At 43.4% G+C, this 20,506-nt stretch overlaps 1 protein-coding gene across 1 annotated transcript; it reads right to left on the reverse strand.

Annotated features, from left to right (window-relative positions):
• Positions 1 to 2,893: 2,893 nt before the first annotated feature.
• On the reverse strand, positions 2,894 to 18,657 carry LOC131672556 (uncharacterized). Its single transcript, XM_058949861.1, has 12 exons — positions 18,511 to 18,657; positions 16,827 to 16,961; positions 16,522 to 16,640; positions 15,783 to 15,859; positions 15,097 to 15,445; positions 13,508 to 13,754; positions 8,947 to 9,408; positions 7,730 to 7,948; positions 7,045 to 7,267; positions 5,056 to 5,220; positions 3,706 to 3,921; positions 2,894 to 3,124 (listed from the first exon to the last, which is right to left on the reverse strand). The coding sequence occupies exons 1-12, from the start codon at positions 18,655 to 18,657 to the stop codon at positions 3,099 to 3,101; spliced, it is 2,385 nt and encodes a 794-aa protein (XP_058805844.1). The 3' UTR covers positions 2,894 to 3,098.
• Positions 18,658 to 20,506: the final 1,849 nt, after the last annotated feature.

Below are 20,506 nucleotides of genomic sequence, written 5' to 3' on the forward strand. Positions count from 1 at the left end.
ATTACGTGAGTCGCTATCAGATATATTTGTATTAAGTACTCGCCAGATACAAACAACGATAAAACGCGACATATCTTATCATTCGGAAAAATAAGTTAGAACACTTACGTTTTACTTTTGTTATTCGAACATCTAATACAATTACGACGAGGTCACATTTATGTCATACAATATTGTTACAAAACGTTAGAATTAACAATTCAAACATGTTTGAGAAATAGCTTCACTTAATAAATGACGATAAGGTCCAAGCCCCTTGCGCTTGCGTCAGCTTTTTAACGTCAATATACGATAATTGAAGCCCATTCCGCTGAAGTCCGTACTGACGAGTCTAATTGGTTCTGTGACAGCGGCTCTCGACGAAAATTACACTAGCATTACTCGTCTGCTACTGCTTTCAAATGCGACGAAGTAGATCTAAGGTTTCTGTTATAGTTGATGAGTCGATTTAGAGTCTTGTGAGTCAGAAATAATGGTTTACGTGAGTCGTCTATACTAACGATACGAAAAAATCCGCATTTCAGCTTTGTCTGCAAAATCGAAGAAACCTTGGTTCTAAATTCCTTGGCTGAAAAATTACTTCACATGCTTGCAGATATTTCATAGCATTGAGGCTTTTCGCTGGCGATTTGCTATTAATTATTGTTATTGACGTATCTCGCAAACCATACACGTCTATAACAATAATTTGTCGCTAGTGTCTAGAAATAGCTCTATACAGTCGAGACTGTTGTGCTTTTACATCTACAAAGTATTCTTTTAAAGTGAATCCGCGGTCTCATTTTGGTATACTAGACGCCATTTCGTGTACGCTTAGATCACGTGATTGTGAAAATCGTCAATAAGAATTTACGCATTTAAATGTTTCTTCGTCGAAAAATTGTTCGCATTGATAAAACGTAGAAACGTTATAGTAAGGCTTTAATCAAGCTCCAAGATAATAAAAGGCATCTATCATCTGCTGGGAACACAATATTCTTCTCTATACAAACGAGCACACGCCAAATACGTTCTTCCTGGCTTTAATAACACATATAACGGTATGAAATTTCATACTACAGCAGGAGAGAGAGATTGTCTGCGGAAAGCTGTATATGTGAAGAGAGAAAGAATGAAGGGGGAGCAAAGAACCGCTATGATTCTAAGCGAATAGCTGAAGGAAATTACATATACCTATATAGTCGTTGGAGGGTCTTCGTCAGTATAAGCGTGTGCTTCGTATATCTATCTAAAGTAAATTGAACGCATCCGCCAAGAGAAGGAACGTCTTTTACTTGTATATGGAGCCTCTATCTATATCTCTTCTTAGCTTCAGAATATCTATATGCGCACAATAGCTGGCTTTAAGCTGGGTCAACATAAAAACCGGTTTTGTGAGCGTTTCTCCCTAGAGTGCATAATGGAAACATGAGGCCGAGAAAATCAAGGCTTACGTTGTCCAACTCTCCTCTTTCTCCCGCTCTCTAGCTCACTCTCTGAATTTAATGCCGCCCCCGCTCTCGTGCAGGCTTTAACTCTCTCCCGCCCCATTCCCATTGGTACCACTACTACTACTACTACCACTACTACTTGCTTGGCGTGCCATAAAGCAGGCAGGCAGAGAGTGAGAGAGAGAGAGAGAGAAAGAGCGAGCAGACTTTGGTTGCTATAGCAACCGTCCTGGTATCCACTCGGGGCCGAGGAACTAAAAGCCGCTTTCTGTATAAGTACACGCATACGTGTGTGTGCGTAGCTTGACTAGCAAGTACGTGCAAGTGTGTCTGGGTTTGAGTGCCGCATTTCTCAACTCTGGATAGCTGTTGAAACCTGAAACGACGCTGCGTCGTTGCCAAGTCTCCTGTACGTCGCTTGCGCGGCGCAGCTTTGTTTTCTTCATATATATATTTTTAGAGGCTGTGTTGCTGCTGGGGAAAAAACCCCACACATTCATCGCACTGAAAAAAAAACTGCTCGCGCCGCGTTTTACGAGTACCCGCTAAATTGGCTCTCTCACAAGTTATGAGAGTTTTTACTGTCTGATTAATGTGTGCGACGGCGCGTGTTATTATTTCTTTTTTAGAGGTCTCCTTTTTAGTACTCTCGTGGGGAAGGAAAGAGAAAGGCGAGAAGTTGTACTCGTCGGTATAATACAGGTTTCGACGGCGAGTGAGTGGAAAAAAAAGCCGAGAGGAAGTTTTGAAACTCTATGCTCCAACTGTGCCAATGATAAACTTAACATGTTCATATGCAAATGCGTTAAGTGATATTGGGCATTGGTTGGTTTTCACTGCGTACGAATTGGTTGACGGGAAGAAACCTAAAAACCTGAATTAACCGTCAGGTTTTTTTTGTGATGATTTTTCTTTTTTCGAGATTTTCAATTTTCAAAATGTTACGAGCTTAGATTGAGTATTTCTTGATGATGTGTACGGGAGATTACGCAAAAAAATTGCATAAAAATAAAAAATCTTGTATAAGGATATCGAGTCGAGTTATATAAAAAAAGTTTAATGAAAAGTTTTGCAACGTTATACGATGGATATTTTTTGTCATCATGCGATACTATATCGCACACGCTGAGAAGTTTTACGACAAGACTAACTACGGCTATTTCTATCTTTATCGTTTATAGGCTGTAGACATACACTGCGTTGCTAGCAGCTGACGTAGCAGACTGCACATATCTAGTACATACACATGTCATTTGTTACGCGAAACGTTACGTCATGCACTGTCATGTACGTTACGTGGGAAATCGTCAATTTGAAGATAAATTTACGTAGTTTAGCTTCTACTCGCTCAACTAACGACTCGAATTGAAAATAAACGATATAGAAAGATCGAACGAAATTGTATATTGTATCAAACGAACTTACAATTTTTTTAACTTTATTTTTTTTCGTTTATCGCTTTTGCAAATACTCGTTAAATGTAAAAAAAATAGAATCTTTCAAGTCGTTATTCTAAGAAAAGATAATAAGACTAACAATTACTACGTACATTTTACAACGTAGAACAGAAAATAGCTTTGGTACAAAATTAACCACGGCAAAGTGCTTTGCTTCCGTGTACGCTCTTTAAAATCTGCCACTCTGCCTCTGGCATTCAGTTGCCTTGGACTAGCTCCAAAAGTCCGACATCCACACTGTCAAAAAGAGGATCAATTTACTTATGTAATATCGATTTTCGTCCGAGAGCTCATTTTCCATGTTACATGCACGACGTGTGTTCCATTTGCGCGTGACCAGTTACTTTGCGTGGCGAAAACGACACTAAGCCAAGCGAATAGATCGTCGCGACAATGAAACTGAATTATTTCGTCAAATTAAAAAACAAAAAAAACCCAAACCCGTCTTTTTTTTCAAATGAATTGTCTGTGTGCTCCCAGCAAATATTGATAAAACCGTGGGGTACGTGTGATCAATAGATTACGCGTTGATCTTGCTATTTACCGACATTTTTTCTGCCAAAAATGAAAATCGGCGAGGGGGAGAATTATCGCGGGCAAGAGATATTCGCTCATCGTGAGTTTTCGAAATAACGCTATATTTTATCTGACGATTCTGGCAGTTATTGGTAGCAAAAAACTTTTCAAAATTTTTGGATCGCATTCTTCCTGAATGAACAGGCAATCGGTATTTTAGTTATAAAAGTCGGCTTAAAATTAACAACGAAAGAAAGAAAAAAGAACAGAGAGAGAACTAAGTAATAGTTAAAATATGTGACCTGCAGTACTGTTGACTTTGGCATCACCGCTACCAGTCTGACTGATGTTGTTGCTGCGATAATACGTAGCAACATGTTTGTCAAGAGTTTGCACTGCAACCTTCACGGGGTCTAGATTTTTCGTCGTCGCCGGACATCCGTCAGAATTGGTGCGTTCTGCGGGTAACATTGGCGCCAGGCGGCGTTTCAGCGACGATAGCGACGATGACGCTTTCACTACATGTGCGACGAAAGAATAAAAATAATTTTTTTTCTTTTCTTACTAACATCGTATTATACATCCAAGCTTGTTTCGTTAAGTGAATGTTGATTTTCTACGAAGAGATTTAGACATAAGGTTTCACTTCACAATTGAACTTTGCACATTATTTTAATATTAATGAGAAAAAATGATGAGGTTCACATATATAAATGAAGTCAGGGGTGAAGGACATCCAGCGAAGGGTGAAGGAATTTTTTTTTTCATGCGACTCGTGTTCTAAGCCAGCTCTCGTAAGTACGTTCAACGAGCATGCGCAAAGTCGAGTCACACGGAGAGTTGCAAAAAAATGTTTATCTTTTGCTACTTCTCGTTGCTGCCTGCGATCACTCGGAGTAAACTGATAGCGTGCTGAATTTCATCATAAACATGATTGATACAGTTGTCCTCCTTCGTGCAAAGTCATGTAAAAGTCAATGAACCGGATGTGCGCCAATTTATGCATGCATTGTATCGATGAACGGAGATGAAGCTCAGATCTCCTGGGAACGACTTGATTCGTATTCTTTGTTAACGTAGCGTGACTCGTTGTTACAATTCAACTGCAGCAATTCTCACATACGTTTATTGGATTTAGAAGACCCGCGAAGAAAGTTGACGTTCTTATCGGATTTGTTAGCGTGCAAAAATTACCGAGTGGAAAGATATTTTTTATTTTTTTCGTTCAGATAAAAATATGTTGAGAAAAATACACTTCCTAATGAATAACTTTGCCGGCTCGTTTCTTTCAATTTTTCCCATACATCGTTTCGCTTACGTAATGCATATAATGCCATTTGGGAGCGTGACACCAGATACGTTAAGAAATTTGCACTGAAAATCATTTTTTTTTCCAAGAAGTGCGATTGTAAGGAATGTTCGTGTCACTCGAATGAAATTCATTTTGTGCTTTTGTTCAAGAAATAGTGAAAAAAAGCACAAAACAAATTTAAGCTTTGCAAATGCCCTGAAGGTGAACCCCCCAAAAAATTCCTGGTTCTCAGATTTAATTAGGCCATGGGCGAGATCTCGAACGCGCCGTGGTAATGTGCACCAGGAGCGCGACCGTAAAGCAAAAAGGAAGAGAAAAAAGAAAGGAAGATCCACCTTACCAGCGCTGTCGTCCAGTGTACCCCTGTCGGTGATTTTCTGGCTCCTGCTCTGCGGCAGTCTCCTGGCAACGGCGATCGGACGGCGCAAGCTCCCCTCGCTCGCGACGCGCTGCACCTCCGCGCGATGGATCCTTGTCCGCGCGGGCCGCTGCTCAGCCCTTTCCTCTGCCATACATCATTCACGACCCACTTTATTTCACGTGGCCCTGCGTTTTCTCGTCGATCGCGCGCGCGAGCGGGTGAAGGCATGCCGAGGAAGTTGGCCGAAAAGGAAAAATGCACCTTGTACTGCGCGTCGAACGCACGTGCTAACGCGCGCGCGGCGTCGCTTCGAGAAGCTACAATGCGGGCTGCATTCAGTCTTAAAATTGGCCGTAGCGAGCGAGCCATAACAGTTTTGCCAGTTGGGAATTGAGAAAGTGCAAATTATTCGCGATGACAAACGTGTAATTTGGACAGATATCGTAAAACTTTTTATCAGGTCGTAAAATACAAAAAAAAAACTCCTCGGCGAGTATCGTGACACGTGAATGTTAAGATTACTTTATACGAATGGCAACGTCAGTATTGCTGACTTATAGGTATAGATTACGCGGTACCTTACGTGCCGAAGGCACGGGGGAAAAAAAATTAGTAAAAAAAAAAACAAATACCCAGGTCATAAAAATATCGAAGTAGGCCAGGATAATTGACTTGAACGGTTAAAGATATGGGTCGAATACGAGATGTTTCAAGTACTGAAATAACGTAATGCGTTATTACACCAATCATAAATAATAATAATAATAATACTAATAATATTAATTATAATAGAATCGTGCTGGAAAAAATTGTATAAAAATATTAATTTTTTTATTTAACATAAAACCGTGATTTGAATAATTTTGAACTACTCTCAGGCAGATGCCATATTATCAGGAACGTTTTGCATGTTTTACCAAATTGGTATTTCTTATTCAATTTTAAAAGCATACGCGCATGAGATATTGGCGATTTCCTCCCAATTTCAGCGGGTACAATTTATTATATGCGAAGAGCTTTCGACATTGCGCTAAAAAAATCTGAAATTCATTACGTATTCGAATCGATTTACCGAATGGAAATGGTTTTTCTCAAAGTGAGAATTTTGTTCCTAAAGTACGAAAAATTGCTGGTAATTTCGAGAACATGTTTTTTTTTTTCGGAATATGACAAATTCAAGAGCAGTTTATTCTTTCTTAGCTTTCTACGCCGCATTCCGAAACTGTAATAATAAATGAGGTTGATAGAATGTATATCGATTAAACGAACATTCTTTTTTTCCAATCCGTCCCTTCCATAGACTGCTTGTTCAAGTCAAGGGCACTGAGACCATTGTTCGTATTTATTGGCCCAGAGTAATTGCTTTGACTGAATTTTTTTTTAGCTCAGCGCGCATTATATAAATTTAATCAGCCACTGGACGCATTGTAAATGGCCATTGTGTACTTATCGTGTACACAAGAGTAATTACGACCACTTTAAACTCGTTTACGTGCTTGTATTATGTGTATTAATTGCCGGTATAGTACAGCTTCAAAACGGTGAAACATAACTAACTTTCAAGCGTCACCTGCATAAGTAATACCAACAATAACCTTGCTAAACAAAATAATTCGTATCGCGATAAAACCAAAATGTTTATCGTTGCGATAAAGAATTACACTCGCAATTCGGTTTTGTGCGTGTCGCGTGATCTGCCACCGTTTTATCGCAGCGGCAGGAGGGACTAATGAGTTTTCCTCGCGCATGGCAAACAAAAACCCGTAGCTGAAAAAAAAGTGAACAAAAACCAAAACTACTGACGTCTGACATCTTCACGAGCCCAGCCGCCGAAAACCAGTTCCACTGGCAAATGTATACGACAGGCGCGACCCACGCGCTACTGCAGAATATGGTCACTCGAAGAAAGAAGAAGAAACCATTATCGTTTATTTTGTCCGACCCCTTATATCGCGACGTGATGTATACCTTTTTCTTCGTCGGCGAGATCGGGACTTTTGCACTTTCCAAACCCCGACGAGCAGCAATCCCGCGTCTGTCCGTCGGCGTCGTCATCGTCGTTGTCGTCGACATCGTTGACATTATCGATCTTCTCCTGCTTGTCGTTCCGTCGATTCGTACGAGCACTCTCGTGTATACTCTCCGTGCTCTCAGCCGCTCTATACTGTTCCAAAGCCTGCTGCTCTAACTCCTAGAGGACACGGATTTTTGTTTTTTTTTTTTTTTTTTTTCACGTTCCCGAGGGAGTCGCGCGCTCGACGCGATGCCCGATTTCGGCGCAACAGAGCGCGCGTTGACGACCGGTCGCGGGTGCGACCCGACCACGTTACCGATTCTTCGTCGCGCTGATTGCCGACGAGGAGCCACACGGAAACGAACGAGAAGTCCGAGCGAAACGCCGCCTGCCTCGCGGCTCGGGCAAAGTCGCAAACCAAATTATAGCCCTCGACCCGAGCGCCGAGAGCTAATCTCCGTGTATATACCCCCCTTGCATTTTCGGGCGCTGCTCACGGGCGGCCTTAACGCGTGATTTACGGGGCTCGCGCCGCGCAAGTTTTGCGATAGCAAAGCCGGAAAGCTGCCGCGCGCGAGGAGCGAAGCAACCGGCACCGGAGGGAAAGCTGGATCGGCCGGGCGTGCCTGGAATACGCACTTGGTATCGGAGAGCGAGGCACTCCTCCGAGGACCGATACTGCTCCATCGCCTGGCGCTCCAGCTCGTCGTAGCTCCCCTCCAAGCTCGGCGCCTCGGCGTCGCGCGCCGGCGGGCTGGCCGTGGCCGCTTCCTCGTCCTCGTCGTCGGACGACGTCGTCGCGCGGCCCACGCCGCTCGGCTGCGACGTGCTCACCGACACGAATTCCCGCTCTCGTTTCTGCGCCATTCAACACCATTCGGTTATGGTCGCCGGCGCGGAGCCCCGCGCTCGGCTGCCATCGGCCGGCGCTGAGAGTTGCCGCTTCGACCGGCTGAGCCGACCTCGTTGCGTTCGGAAATATCAGTCCGGACGGCGAACCCGTGGAAAGCGCATAATTCAGTCAAGCATATATACAGTTCGGAATTGGGATGACCCAACGAGGTCGCCCGTAAATGTTGCCTCTTATACCAATACTTTCAAAGCTCTCTAATTATCTCTAATTGACATTCGGATGGCGAATTAATGCACACGTCTGACTTTAATTAAGATTCGCCGAGCGACAACTTTTTCTGCAACGAAAATGTGTTATGTTTTTTCTTCCATCGTGGTTAAGGATACCTCGTTCCACGCTACAACGCTAACAGTACTCGTATGCGGAATATTGAAAATCAATTATAAAAGCCATAAGCGTACGCAAACGCATTGGAAATGTTTCGAATATCCCGAATAAATTATCCGGTTTTATGCGCGCGGCATCATTATGAATATAAATAACCGAATAATCTCGGAGCTTATTCCCCTCCACCCGCCTGCCTCCAATGGCAACCTCGTTCGAGAGCACCGGGCAAAATATTTATTTATGATATCGATCGATCGAAAAACGTGCCTGATTCGCGAGAGCGAAGCAATATTCGTCGCAAGAAATCCGGCGTTGGATTACGAGGCCGTAATTTAATGCATTGCGAGCGAAGACAATTCTTTCAAGACGATCTCGTCTCCAACGCCCCCCCCCCCCCCTCCCCCTTCCCTCCGCCGTCGTATTTCAATTTTTCGCGAACGATCCATCTTCTGGATCTGAAAATTAAAGCCTCCCCACCCCTTCCCCCGAGTAAAAAAGAGACGAGAAATTTCCTCACCAGCCCTGAGCGCAATTTACTTCCCCTTGCCGGGGGCGTCGCGAATCAGCGGAGGAAGGAAACGCCAGTGAGTAATGTTCGGGCCGGCGCGCGCGATACCTGGTATCCTTTGTCGAGCCACCTCGTGGTCGCGGCGTCGGGCTTGACGTGGCTCGTCCTCGCGGACTCGGCGAACGACTTCCTCGCCGGCTTCACTTGAGTCTTCCTCACCTTCATCGCGCTCTTCGTCAGCAATATCAGATTGTTGAAGTCCACACCCTGGCTTTTTCTCCGCTGCGGGTATTCCTGGTTGATTTTGGCAGTTCGCTGATAAACTGGGATGTGCTTATGGGCCGTCGTCGGGTGTTTGTTGGCGGTAGCCTCGGTAAGCCTGACGGGTGGTCGGTGAACGACGATCGGACACATCGGCGCCGGTGCCGGTGCTGGTATGGGTATCGCTGGCGGGGGCGTCGGTATCTGGTGAATCGGGACCGGCGACGGCAATATTCTTTGAGCCCACGTCTGGGACGGCCAGAGCAGTGTGCTCACTATAGGCGTTGGAACCATTGGCATCAGAGTGTTCTGAAAGATTGCGATCGGGCGTGATTCGCCGTTTTGCGGAGAGGACTTGACCGTGAAATTCTGGAAATAGGCATGCCACGCGAGTGCGCGATCTGCAAACGCACCGCACTATCAGGTTATTATTGCGCATCGTTTTTTTTTGTTTTGCGGGTTGCGCTCTATGAAAAGAAACAATGCTCGAATACCTGCTTAACAAAGACACAGCCTTAAGGCTTCTTTTCGCGACACTTTTTAACGCTGCTATCAACTGCAAATTCTCAAACGTGACTTATCTACATTCCTACTGGGTCAGTTCATTTTCTCAAAACTACCTTGAGTTTCGAAGAAAAAAGTTCTATGACAATAAATAATAGACGTGACACTTGACGAACAGCGTATTCCTTTTATCTAAAAGGAAAAGCCAACCAGAGACGTTAGACGCTAATCAAACGATCGCTCAAAAGCATAATCAATGATTTATTGGAAGAACCGAGCGAGATTTGGGAAGTACCACGATAGTGGCGGAATTGAAATCAAGTACCAAAAATAACAACTGGCCTTTCGTCGCAGCTGTGGAAATGAGTAGTAGATTAAAATGGATGCGTCGACCGGCGAGACACCTCTTTATAAAGTTCAACGTCGACGTTCTTCTATGAGCGCTAATGCTCGATCCGACGACGGGGAAGTTGCTTCTTAATAGAGCGCATCAATTCCAAATATATATATATATATATATATATATATATATATATATATATATATATACACACACATACACGCTCTGACGGATATTTGCCACTTCGCGCTCTAGCCTCGCTGCTGCCCAAATCAATCTTAATCAAAAGCCACTTTAAATTCCGCAAAGGCAATAACCATTACAATGACTCTCCAATGCATTGAAACAATTAAATCAGCTTGCCGCTGGCATTGCCAGAACGAAATTGACCGAGGGACTTATTCTTATCCTCGATCGTGCGACAAAGAAAAATTGTTTTTGACAGGTCGCGATCAAACGGCCAATCCGAGGCCAGTTCATTGTTATAACGTGAAAACTACGACTGGTAAATTCAGTGGTGCTTTTGTTGTGCGCAATTAATGGCTATCTATGTGAACTTCGATTGCAGATAAAAATTCAATTCCGAACGTTATCAATTTTATATTTCGATGCGAATGGATTCTACGCTAACTAGATTGGCTTTTAAAATTTAGATTGCGCGGTCGACTTTATTTTATATTTCAGGTGGAACGTACGAAAGCTCGTGCTTTTTTTAAATTACAATTTTTCCAAACGCTAAACGTTCTTTTTTATGAGAAAGTAGAAAAAATAAAACATTTTAAATAAAAACGTGATTAATTAGGTTTATTATGGATATACGTAAGGAAACGAAAGACGTGACTCGACGGTAAAAACCCGTAATAAGTTTTCTAGAAAGGAAAAAAAAACTTGTGCAGTAGTTACGAATCGCATCTTTTTCCAGAAAGTTGGAAAGTAGCGATAGTTTTACGATTTTAAGACTAAAGCAGATAAACCCAGAATTACACAAGTTTCATTTTGAAATAGAGACCTTAAGGATAGTTATCTAAAGATATAATCTTCAACAGTCTCCCGTACATTTTCTGGCATTAAGAACTACGTTCATTTGAGCCCCTATTACAATAGTGTGAATCGATCTGATATATCTGGTATAGCAGAATATTCGACATATAGAAATGAAGTCGACAAAATCCATTAAAATTGGACAAGGTAGATATCGTCCAGCCAGACTAAATAGGCCACTTGTAAGCAAATTTAAAAAGAAATGACTTATGATCTTACATTTCGAATTGGCAAATATATAAAAAGTTATTTTAAAAAATCGACAAAAATATTTTATTTTCAAACAACAAGTATACCAATCAATTCAATGAGCAAAATCTAGACAAACATCTCGTTACCGCTTTTTGGTCTGACTCTGTTTCATTGGTATAAGATCGTTATAAACAATTTCAAAATATCAATAATTTTATGTTTTTAAAAATCCAATTACAGTAATCGCTACTACGGAAAAAAATCAATACAAAAACTTTCCCAATGTTTTTAGTCACCTTCACTATGTTTTAAAGATTTCAAAATTTGTTTTGAAATTTTTAAAAATAATGGGGACAATCGACAAGTAAACTCAAGATACAAATTTATTTTATTGGGTTAGTTGTTTGTCGAAAAAAACGCTAGCGGATTTTTGTCCTAGAAGTTTTTTAAACTATTTTTGATGAAAAAATGTTAAAGAGATTTTTATTTTTGATGTTTTATTGAAACCATATTTTCGTTTAATTTTTAAAAATTTAAGAATTTCAAGCTGTTTATATAATTTTTAGCAAAATCCACTTTCCACCTCTTATACAAAATACACCTCCATCACTCTTTTGTAAAAAAAGAGAACCTAACAAAGTGAAGTCAGTTTATACTCGTGAACTGATTGATTGACAGATAGTCACATAATCAACTGATGTGGTATAGTGTACATATGTTGTGTATGGTCATTAAAGATTACTGTAGATTTTTATAGATGATTAAATGTTCGAAAGATGTATTGGCTTGAATTTTATATGAAATGATTGATTTAAATCTAACCTCAAAATAAAAATCGCCTGATACCTCGGTAGAAAAATTAATCGAACTTTTCTCTATGCGAAAGTTTAGCTTCGAATAAACAAAGTAGAGAATAAAAGGTATAAATCAATAGATTATTATGGTAAAATATTGTGCATTGATTCCGATTTTATTAAGTTACGTAAACTATTAGAATATTTTTTTAATGCACTAATTACAACTGTAAACATATAGAAAATTATGTTATTTATATTCTGAAGGACATGATTATAAAAAACTATAATGTTTTCAGAACTTACGTTATATTTTTTATCGTCTTATTCACACTTTTGAATAATGATTTTTTTAACGCAGAACTTCGGATGATAATAACTTAAAACTTCATTGATAATATTTTTAAATTATGAGTATCGACGTAACTGTATAAATAATATCGTTGGCTAGATCTTATATCAGATCAAGGGAATATTTATTGCACATTGAATTTTCGAATTTTTAATTTTGCCAATAAGTTTTCATCTACATGCGTGCATTAAATCGACTGCGAAAAATTGACGAAAAGGATGAGCGCGTTAAGCATCACTAGCGGTGTTTAATGATAAAACGCTAAAGAGGTTTTTGTTTTGGATTGTTTCGTAGAATCGATTGTCGCTTTAATTTTTAAAGATTATGAAATGTTTCAAATCTCGAATCATTTATGTCAATGTTATACCAAAAAATAGAGTCTGACGGAAACGAATAAAGAGGTTTTTCTATTAATTTTTCTCGTAGAATAAATTGTCTGTATTAATTTTTAAGGATTAAAAAACGCTAGATATTTTGTATGTTTTTTTTTAATCATACGTTCTTTTAATTTCTAACGATTACACAAATGAAAAAAATTTTGAGTTTTTATAGATTTTACACTAAGAGGTTTTATGTCTTGATTTTTACCTTGAATTGATTAGAATTGATTAGTGTGATTGATTTATCAAGAAAATAAAAATTTTGACGATTTGTTTAAATAACTTTTCACAAACTATTAAAAATGATAAAAGAGAAAAACACCTTCTTCGATTTACCTACGAATGATATGATTAGTTTAATGTTACCTAGCTCAGCTTTCGCCTGGGTCTCAATGAGTTAAGAAAGCCACTATAGACAATAAAAACACTTATGCTGAATATATTACCAATCGTTCCATTCGATTTTATTCCTAGAATTTCAAGTCGTAATTGTCGCGCCTGAAACTTTACTCTTTACCTAACCAAATCTGTGATTTTGGACAAAACCTAACAGTGCCATTTTGTGATCCTAAAAGTATTCCATTTCAAGCAACTTGCGCAGGTTCGATATCATCAGAAATTGTCGAGACATACCGCATGCGGGCTAAATCTATCGACAGGACATCCAATATAGGACGAAGCCGCGCCAAAGCTAAATGCCTTCCTCGGATTTGATGCCGGGGGGGGGGGGGGGCATTGTGCATCGAATATGGCTATCCTGCACGACGCCTGCACAAAGAGGCTTCACTCTCCACCGGGAAATTACTTGGTACAAAGCGACGGCTTTCCTGCTGGCGGTCTGTACGTGAGCCTTGTACGAGTACGCATCGTCCTGGTAGGGACTCTCCGCGTATTTGGCGTGATCATCGGTCGTCGTTGCCGGCAGCGGCCACGCCACACCACTTTTGCTGTTGCTGCTCAGCAAGAACTCCGGTACCTCCACGCACAGCGGCGCCGCACGTTGCTGCTGCATCGCACTCAGCGTCTGCACGTACGGATAGTGGAGACGACTCCTAGGTAGAAGGATTTCAAACGTCATAAGTTAATGGTTTTGGTGATCGACAGTCGAAACCTGCACGCGCTGCGCAGCTAAAATTAACTGAGGGGGTCTCTCTCTCTCTCTTTCTTTTTTTTTATTTTTTATTTCATCGGAGTCTGATATAAATATAACATCAATTTATTTCCGTGAGCAAAGTTTGCTGGGTTGAGCAAAAGATCAAGAAGAAAAACGGGGAAAAAGCGATATTTGCTACGTATTTTACGACGAGTACTAAAAATTCTTGTACAGCGCGGTATTCTGATATCGCGTGCGATTTTTTTCTTTTTTTGCGCAAGCCACGATCGATCGTTTTCTTCCATTTAACGCGTGCGTGCGTTTCCAAAGCGACAAAAAAAAAAAAAAACTGTTTCGAGCCAGCTCGCGAAAGTTTTTCCTCGAAATTTCATTCATGGTGCAGCGAGCGTTCTATTGTGCAGCGGTGTGGTAAGGCTGTGGTTTGGCGAATACGGCGAGCAACGTTAGCGACGGAAACAAAACCGTGATTGTAGCGCCCGTGAATTCGTCTCGAGAATGCTGCACGCGCGCGCGTTGCGAGCGTATATAGCTTCCGAAGAAGTTCCCCTTGCGAGCGACTAGTTCCTCTTTATTTTCTTTTCTTTTTTTTCCATCGATCTTGAGCTTCGCCTTTCCCTCCCCCCTCCTTTCGGCGAGATCGATAAAAAACTACGCCTTCGCGAAGTTGCTGATTTATTGACGGGCTTTGTACGCGCGCAAGGGTGGACAGCATTCAATTCCAACCCGATGAACTGTGTGTGTGTGTGTGTGTGTGTGTGTGTGTATGTATTTTTTCAGCTGAATTATACAGGTGATGGCGAATGGTACGTTTCAACTTTGTCATTTTTTTACGAACACGAGAAATGGCAGATGTTGAACTGTTTCGTTTTTTTTCTTTTTCTCTTCTTATCAACAATACGATATCGGTGTACGAGGGAGCGAACATTTCTCGCAAAGCAGAGGAGCTCGAAAGATTCGCGCTGTAAGAGAAATCGCTCTTGTCGGAGATCAAATTGACCCCCTTCCCACGATCCGCGAACCGCATTTTCGGTTCGTTTACGCATTGATTGCGATCATTTTCCTACAGGCATCGTCGTATCTGTCAAGTCTCTCGGGGGGAATTTTTGGCACCCTACACACCCAATGGGTCTTTCACTGCCAAAGATTGGCAAACGACGATCCTAGAAGAGAAACCCAACCATATGGTAAATTAACGCAATCTTTGGCTTAAAACGCAGAACACAGACGTAGAAACGACCATAAAATAAAGGGGAGGGGGGAGGGTCAATATGTCTATATACGGCATTCGAAGTCTCTCCGCCTGGAAATTGCTGTGAGTTTGCTGTACGTCGCTGCTGGCCCTGGAGCGCGTCCTCAACAATCCGAGTTCTCGCTGCAATTCGTCGCGAAGTCCGTGGTGAAGCAGCTGTTGCTGCCGCTGCTGGTGCTGCTGCCGTTGCTGGGCCGCGAGCGTCGTCGTCGTCGACCGCCTCGGCGGACTGGGCGAGCGCCACAGGTTGCGAACCGCCTCGCTGAAGATGCGACCCTCGAGCTGCGCCTCCGACACGTTCGTCACGCTGAAGCGCGGCGGCGTCGCTGTCGTCGACGTTATCTCGTTGATTTCTCGCATGCTCAGGGCCGGCGTTTTATCTGGAAATTGACAAGGATCGCGCGCTTTAACCATCGCGAGCCTGTTCCCCTTCGTGCGTGCATCGATTCGCCTGTTCACTTTGTTCGACTCTGAGCTCTGCTCCACAAGTGGTCGAAATCACTTTTTCAGTGGAGCTCGAATTGATGGAAACAATTAACGAAACTTTCAAGTGCAAATGAAGGCGTTAAATTATTTTTTCATGGCTGTGATATAACTTGAAAAACTTCATTTTGGTACAAAAGATAAATTAATAAATGAAAGTAACGCAGCGAAACATTAACAGGTGTTTTTGTGCAGTATTCATGAATGAATAATTTTTTAAAAATTTGGAAATACCTCTGTCTTCTCGGACCGACGCCGTTTGATTACTCGATTTATGCGAATCTGACGACGTTTCGTCACGTTTCGTTACTCTAGAACGTTCGAAAAAGTGTCGTTAAAAAGTTTTCCCTCGATCCTACCCATCAAATTTCATTTGTATAAAACGTCATTGAAATTGATGCTCTAACGTATATATTGTAGAAACTTTCAGCTCGGAAAGTATATGATACTCCTCTAGAGTTAGTTCCGCCTCCTACACTGGCTTTCACGTTAATATAGTTAGCGGCTGTAGCTTTGCTGCGCGACCGATCGTTAATCACAATTTTATTTGGAATTATCTCGTAGGTTTCGTTCAGTTTTTAAAAAGAATATGCAACGGAAGTGACGTTAGCATCTGTCAATCCTTTAGAAACTCTGAATCCGTTACTTCGTTCCCCTGTAACTGGAACTCTATTGAATGCAGGAGTCTCTAATACGATGCGAGTGCAGTTCGACATATGTCGAAACATTCGCGAATCTGATTCAAAGTAAAATTGCACAGCTGCTGCTTCGTCGCGACGAAACTGGAGATATCATCGTCAAAAAAAAAAAAAAAAAAAAAATCCACGAGCGCGAGCAAAGGCGACGCGCGCGTGCGATTTTCATCTCGCTGACAGCTCGCCCGACACGTCTGCATCAAGAAGAATGGTGGCATCGCGGTTCGAGCAACAGGCTTGCCGTTACGATCCATACGGAAGGCGACATCATAACTAACTGTTGCCTGATGGAGCGGCTTCGTTTGCCAGCGTCGGCTATCCTGGCGAGATACTCCTCGACCTCGTCCAGCATCCAGGGCAGCTGCTTGTCGTCGTTGTTTCGCGATCCGTTGCTCGGCTGCACCTCGTCATCGTCGTCATCGTCGTCGTCGTCGGTGTCGTCGTCGTCGTCGTTGTTGTTGTTGTCGTTGTTGTCGTCGTCGTCGTCGTTATTGTCGTCGTTATTATCGTCGTCGTCGTCGTCGTTATCGTCGTTGTCGTCGCCGTTGTCGTCGTTGTCGTTGTCGTCGTCGGCGGCGGCGGCGTGAAGCCCGGTCTCGTCCTCGTACTCGAAGTCGCCGTACGTGGCGAGCCGCGACTCCGGGATCACGTCGCGAACACGCCGCTGCGAGCGCGTCGCCGAGCCCAGCTTAGCGTACTTCTCGGCTATCTTGCAGCACTGCGGTTCGTCACGTTCGAGCGTTACAGCCAGTCGCCGCGAACGGGCGATTCTCGATGTTCGTTACGCGTCTCGCGGCAGTCGCGATAAGTCGCGCGAATACGTTGGACGAGAAGTCGCGAGGATTCCGATCGACGCGTGCAGCCGGCCGAGAGTTCAGCGTCGTTCGCTCGGCAAAACAAGACGAGGCCGAGGTAGAAAACGCGAGTGCACGCAAGTTCGACGCGTCGCGCAATTGAGGTCAGCGTCGGTGCATTGCGCCTTCGCGTCTGCTCGATCGGCGATAAAAGCGAAAACCTTCGCGAGCGCGCGGTTATTGGGTTCGCGAGCGAGCGATAATGCCTCCGCTGGGCAGCCGCGCGAGCGGCGAGCGCCGCGGCGTTACAGCCGAGTGCAAGGTAATTAAACCGGCAGTTTAAATTAACGCGCATCGCCCGAGCAATTGTCGAAGATCGTTGACTCCGCGTGTAGCGTGAATGTCGCTCGGGAAACGCTGCGTTGTCCTCGCGGGGACGACGATCACGAGAGTAACCCCATACTCCTCTCGCCTGACGCGACGCGGCGTCCGCGGCATGCAGGATACGGGCGAGCTCTCGTACACCAGGGGGCCATTTTTCACGTTCTCGGCACGCCAAATCGGCGAACCGCGCCGCGCTGACTGAGCGCGCGTATTTTGAATATCCGACGAGCCGGTGCACGGGACGATCGTGCAGATACACCAAAGCCCATCTGCTCCGCCACGATATACTTGACGATTCGAATCGTCTTGACTCGCTCGAAAACGCGCCTTGAGCAATCTCCAAGCTTCTCCTTCAACTTTTTTGTTGTTTTTCAAAACTATGCGCGTGCTCTGTTAGAAAAACTGGAGAACTTGAAATTTTTTTTTTTTTTTTCATTCTTGTTGTCATAGAAAACGGTTGTTGGTACAACCTTGAATGGTCAGCTTTCTCATACGCGAATAAAGAACGATTCAATGTTTTCGGTCCCAAAGAGGACGCGAGAGACGCTTATGTGAATCCACGTCCCGTTGGTAATCGCGATTTTCGATTCGCGCGTTGACTTGGCGTAGAATCGAACGGCGCTCGCCTACAATTTTCTTGTTTTTATCTTTAAGCATTCGACAAAGATGTCAGTGGAAACTGTGCAGTGACTCATTGACGGATAGGTAAAAAACAATGGAGGTGTCTTTTCAAGGCGCGTCGACCCGGTGATATCCGCGTTTTTACCTGGCGAAAAGCGGCCCGACACACTTTTTCGCAACCAAACAACTCCGCGCCTCGAGTTGAGCTAGCGGACGATAACGCGATTAGCAAAGTTAGCGCCGGTGCGCCGTTCGCGATAACTTTTCCGGCTATAAACGGCGAGCAAAAGAGAGAGAGAGATAGAGTGAGAGTAAAAGGGCGAGCGAGAGAAAGAGAGAGAGAGAGAGAGAGAGACACGAATAAAAAAACGTAACCTCGCAGCGGCGAATAAACAAATACACCACGACGAGCGTCTGCTAGACCGAGTTCCCCGAGTAAACAGAGCGATGCGCGAGAATGATAGTCACCCTGATCCAAAGTCGTCGATTGAGTCTCCGATAGGATGAGCGGTTGCAGCTGCCGGGGCACCAGATGTCGTCGGCGGCGAGGCCGACGTTCGCTTGTGCCGACCTCACTGACTCCTGCTCGTCGCGCGACGATGGCGACCTGGGCATCGCATTCTAACCCGGCGGCGCTCGCGAAAACAAGCTTGGCCAGAAAAATGACTGGAAAGCGCCGGGCTTGATTTGCTCACTTCATGGCGCGCCATGAATTGGCTCGCTTTCGACCGCGCGCCCGACCGATTCGGACGCGCGTCGTTTCTCCATTTCTCGCGGCACTCCGAGGATATCGTTTATCCCAAATCGCGCGTTCGCCCGCGGGAGAAAGCGCATCATGATTTTCCTCGCGGCGCAAAATTGAGATGACTTTCTTCGCGGTGAAAACTACAACATGCTCTCCTCCCGCGATAGAAATCATCGTTCGAGTCGGCTTTCGAAGGCGATTTTCAACGGGTTAATTGTTACGCTACGTGTCCTCGAATATATCATCGCCTCGGAGCGAAAACGCCGTTCTGGTTAAATTTTCCGCACGTTTCGTTCTTTTGAAAAAGAAGAAAAAAAAAGAAAATATACGACCTTCTACGCGTCGCTCGTACGGCCGCGTACGATACAGTTCGCGCAACTTTTCGCAAGACATCTGCAGCGTGGCGGGAAAATACTATTTTCCTACATATGCGCGCGCGACTGCGCTGCGTCGCTGCTACTCGACGTACCGCCATAATTTGCCATTTGTTTGCGCGCTTATCGCCGGAGCCTAGCGAATCGTCGGAAAAATATGTTTGGTCCACTGGTCGGTCGAACGCGCAACTTTTTTCTACTTTTCCTTTTTTTTTTTATTTACGCGAAACCTCTTATCGTCCAGTTTGCCGAGCGATATTAGTCGGTTTTTGCGGTGAAAAGGAAAACATCCGTGTTACGTAAGGTGTGGAAAATTTTAATCCGCGCTTTGTAAAAATCAACTTTGAATCACGTAACACAACTCCGGGCGCAAATTCAATAATATATAATTTGCACTTGAAGGAAGAGTTGACATCCGAAACTCCCTTGACTACGCGCACGAAAGAGCAGTCGTGTTTCCGAAAAGAAACAAAACCTTCCGCGAGATGTTTCATAGCCCCCCCCCCCCCCTTCAACCAACTCTATATATCCAATTATAGAACGTATAAAACCATTTCTGGCAGGACCGAGAAACGAGAGCCGTGTCCCGCCTTCGTCGAGGGTCTCTGGATGGAAACTTTTGATTTCAAAATTCCTGCGAAACTTTTTTTCTGCTATACCTGCCTTATGCCCAAAAGTCTGCGAACACGCCTCTTTTTACAGCTGACAGCACATAATAGAAGTCCTTGTTCGACTCCCCTTCTTTTTTCTTTTTTTTTTGTAGTCAAAAATTTCTGAGTGGAAGATTTCAGATGTTGAAAAATGCGAGAAGTTCCATTTTTATTTATTCATAGTCACGACGAGAAATATGTGGGTACATATAGTGGGAATGTATCTGAAGAATAGTCATGTTGAATGTATTATGTGTATCTTTTCTCCTTCTGAATGGCATGAGCAAGCGGGTCTCATTCCATCACAATGTGATTAATGGTCGTGGGAACGCTGGCAGATCATTTGTTTTCTTAATCTTCTGAACGGCAGACATGAACGTGAAGAAGAAGAAAAAAATGAATTCAACTATTTTCAATTTGTCATTAGAAACGCTGATAACACGTCCGTGATCTTTCTGAAATGTGAACCGTCGAACGAACCTCGCTTGTTTCACTGAAACTCCAAGAAGAGACAAGTAGTAACTGAAACAATAAGCAATCCTTCCGAGTACGAAATGCAACCTATAATTCGTTCGACTCATCCTCCTGACTATTTTTCGCAACCAAGCAATGAAAGGAATGCCGCTCATTCAGCAATGCAAGCTTTCGCATACACACATGCATAATCATCCAATTGACATTTGAAAAATGTTTCC

The sequence above is a fragment of the Phymastichus coffea genome, unplaced genomic scaffold (genome assembly GCF_024137745.1).
Source record: "Phymastichus coffea isolate CEN01 unplaced genomic scaffold, Cenicafe_Pcof_1.1 PCOF00153, whole genome shotgun sequence".
In the NCBI taxonomy this organism is placed as follows: domain Eukaryota; kingdom Metazoa; phylum Arthropoda; class Insecta; order Hymenoptera; family Eulophidae; genus Phymastichus; species Phymastichus coffea.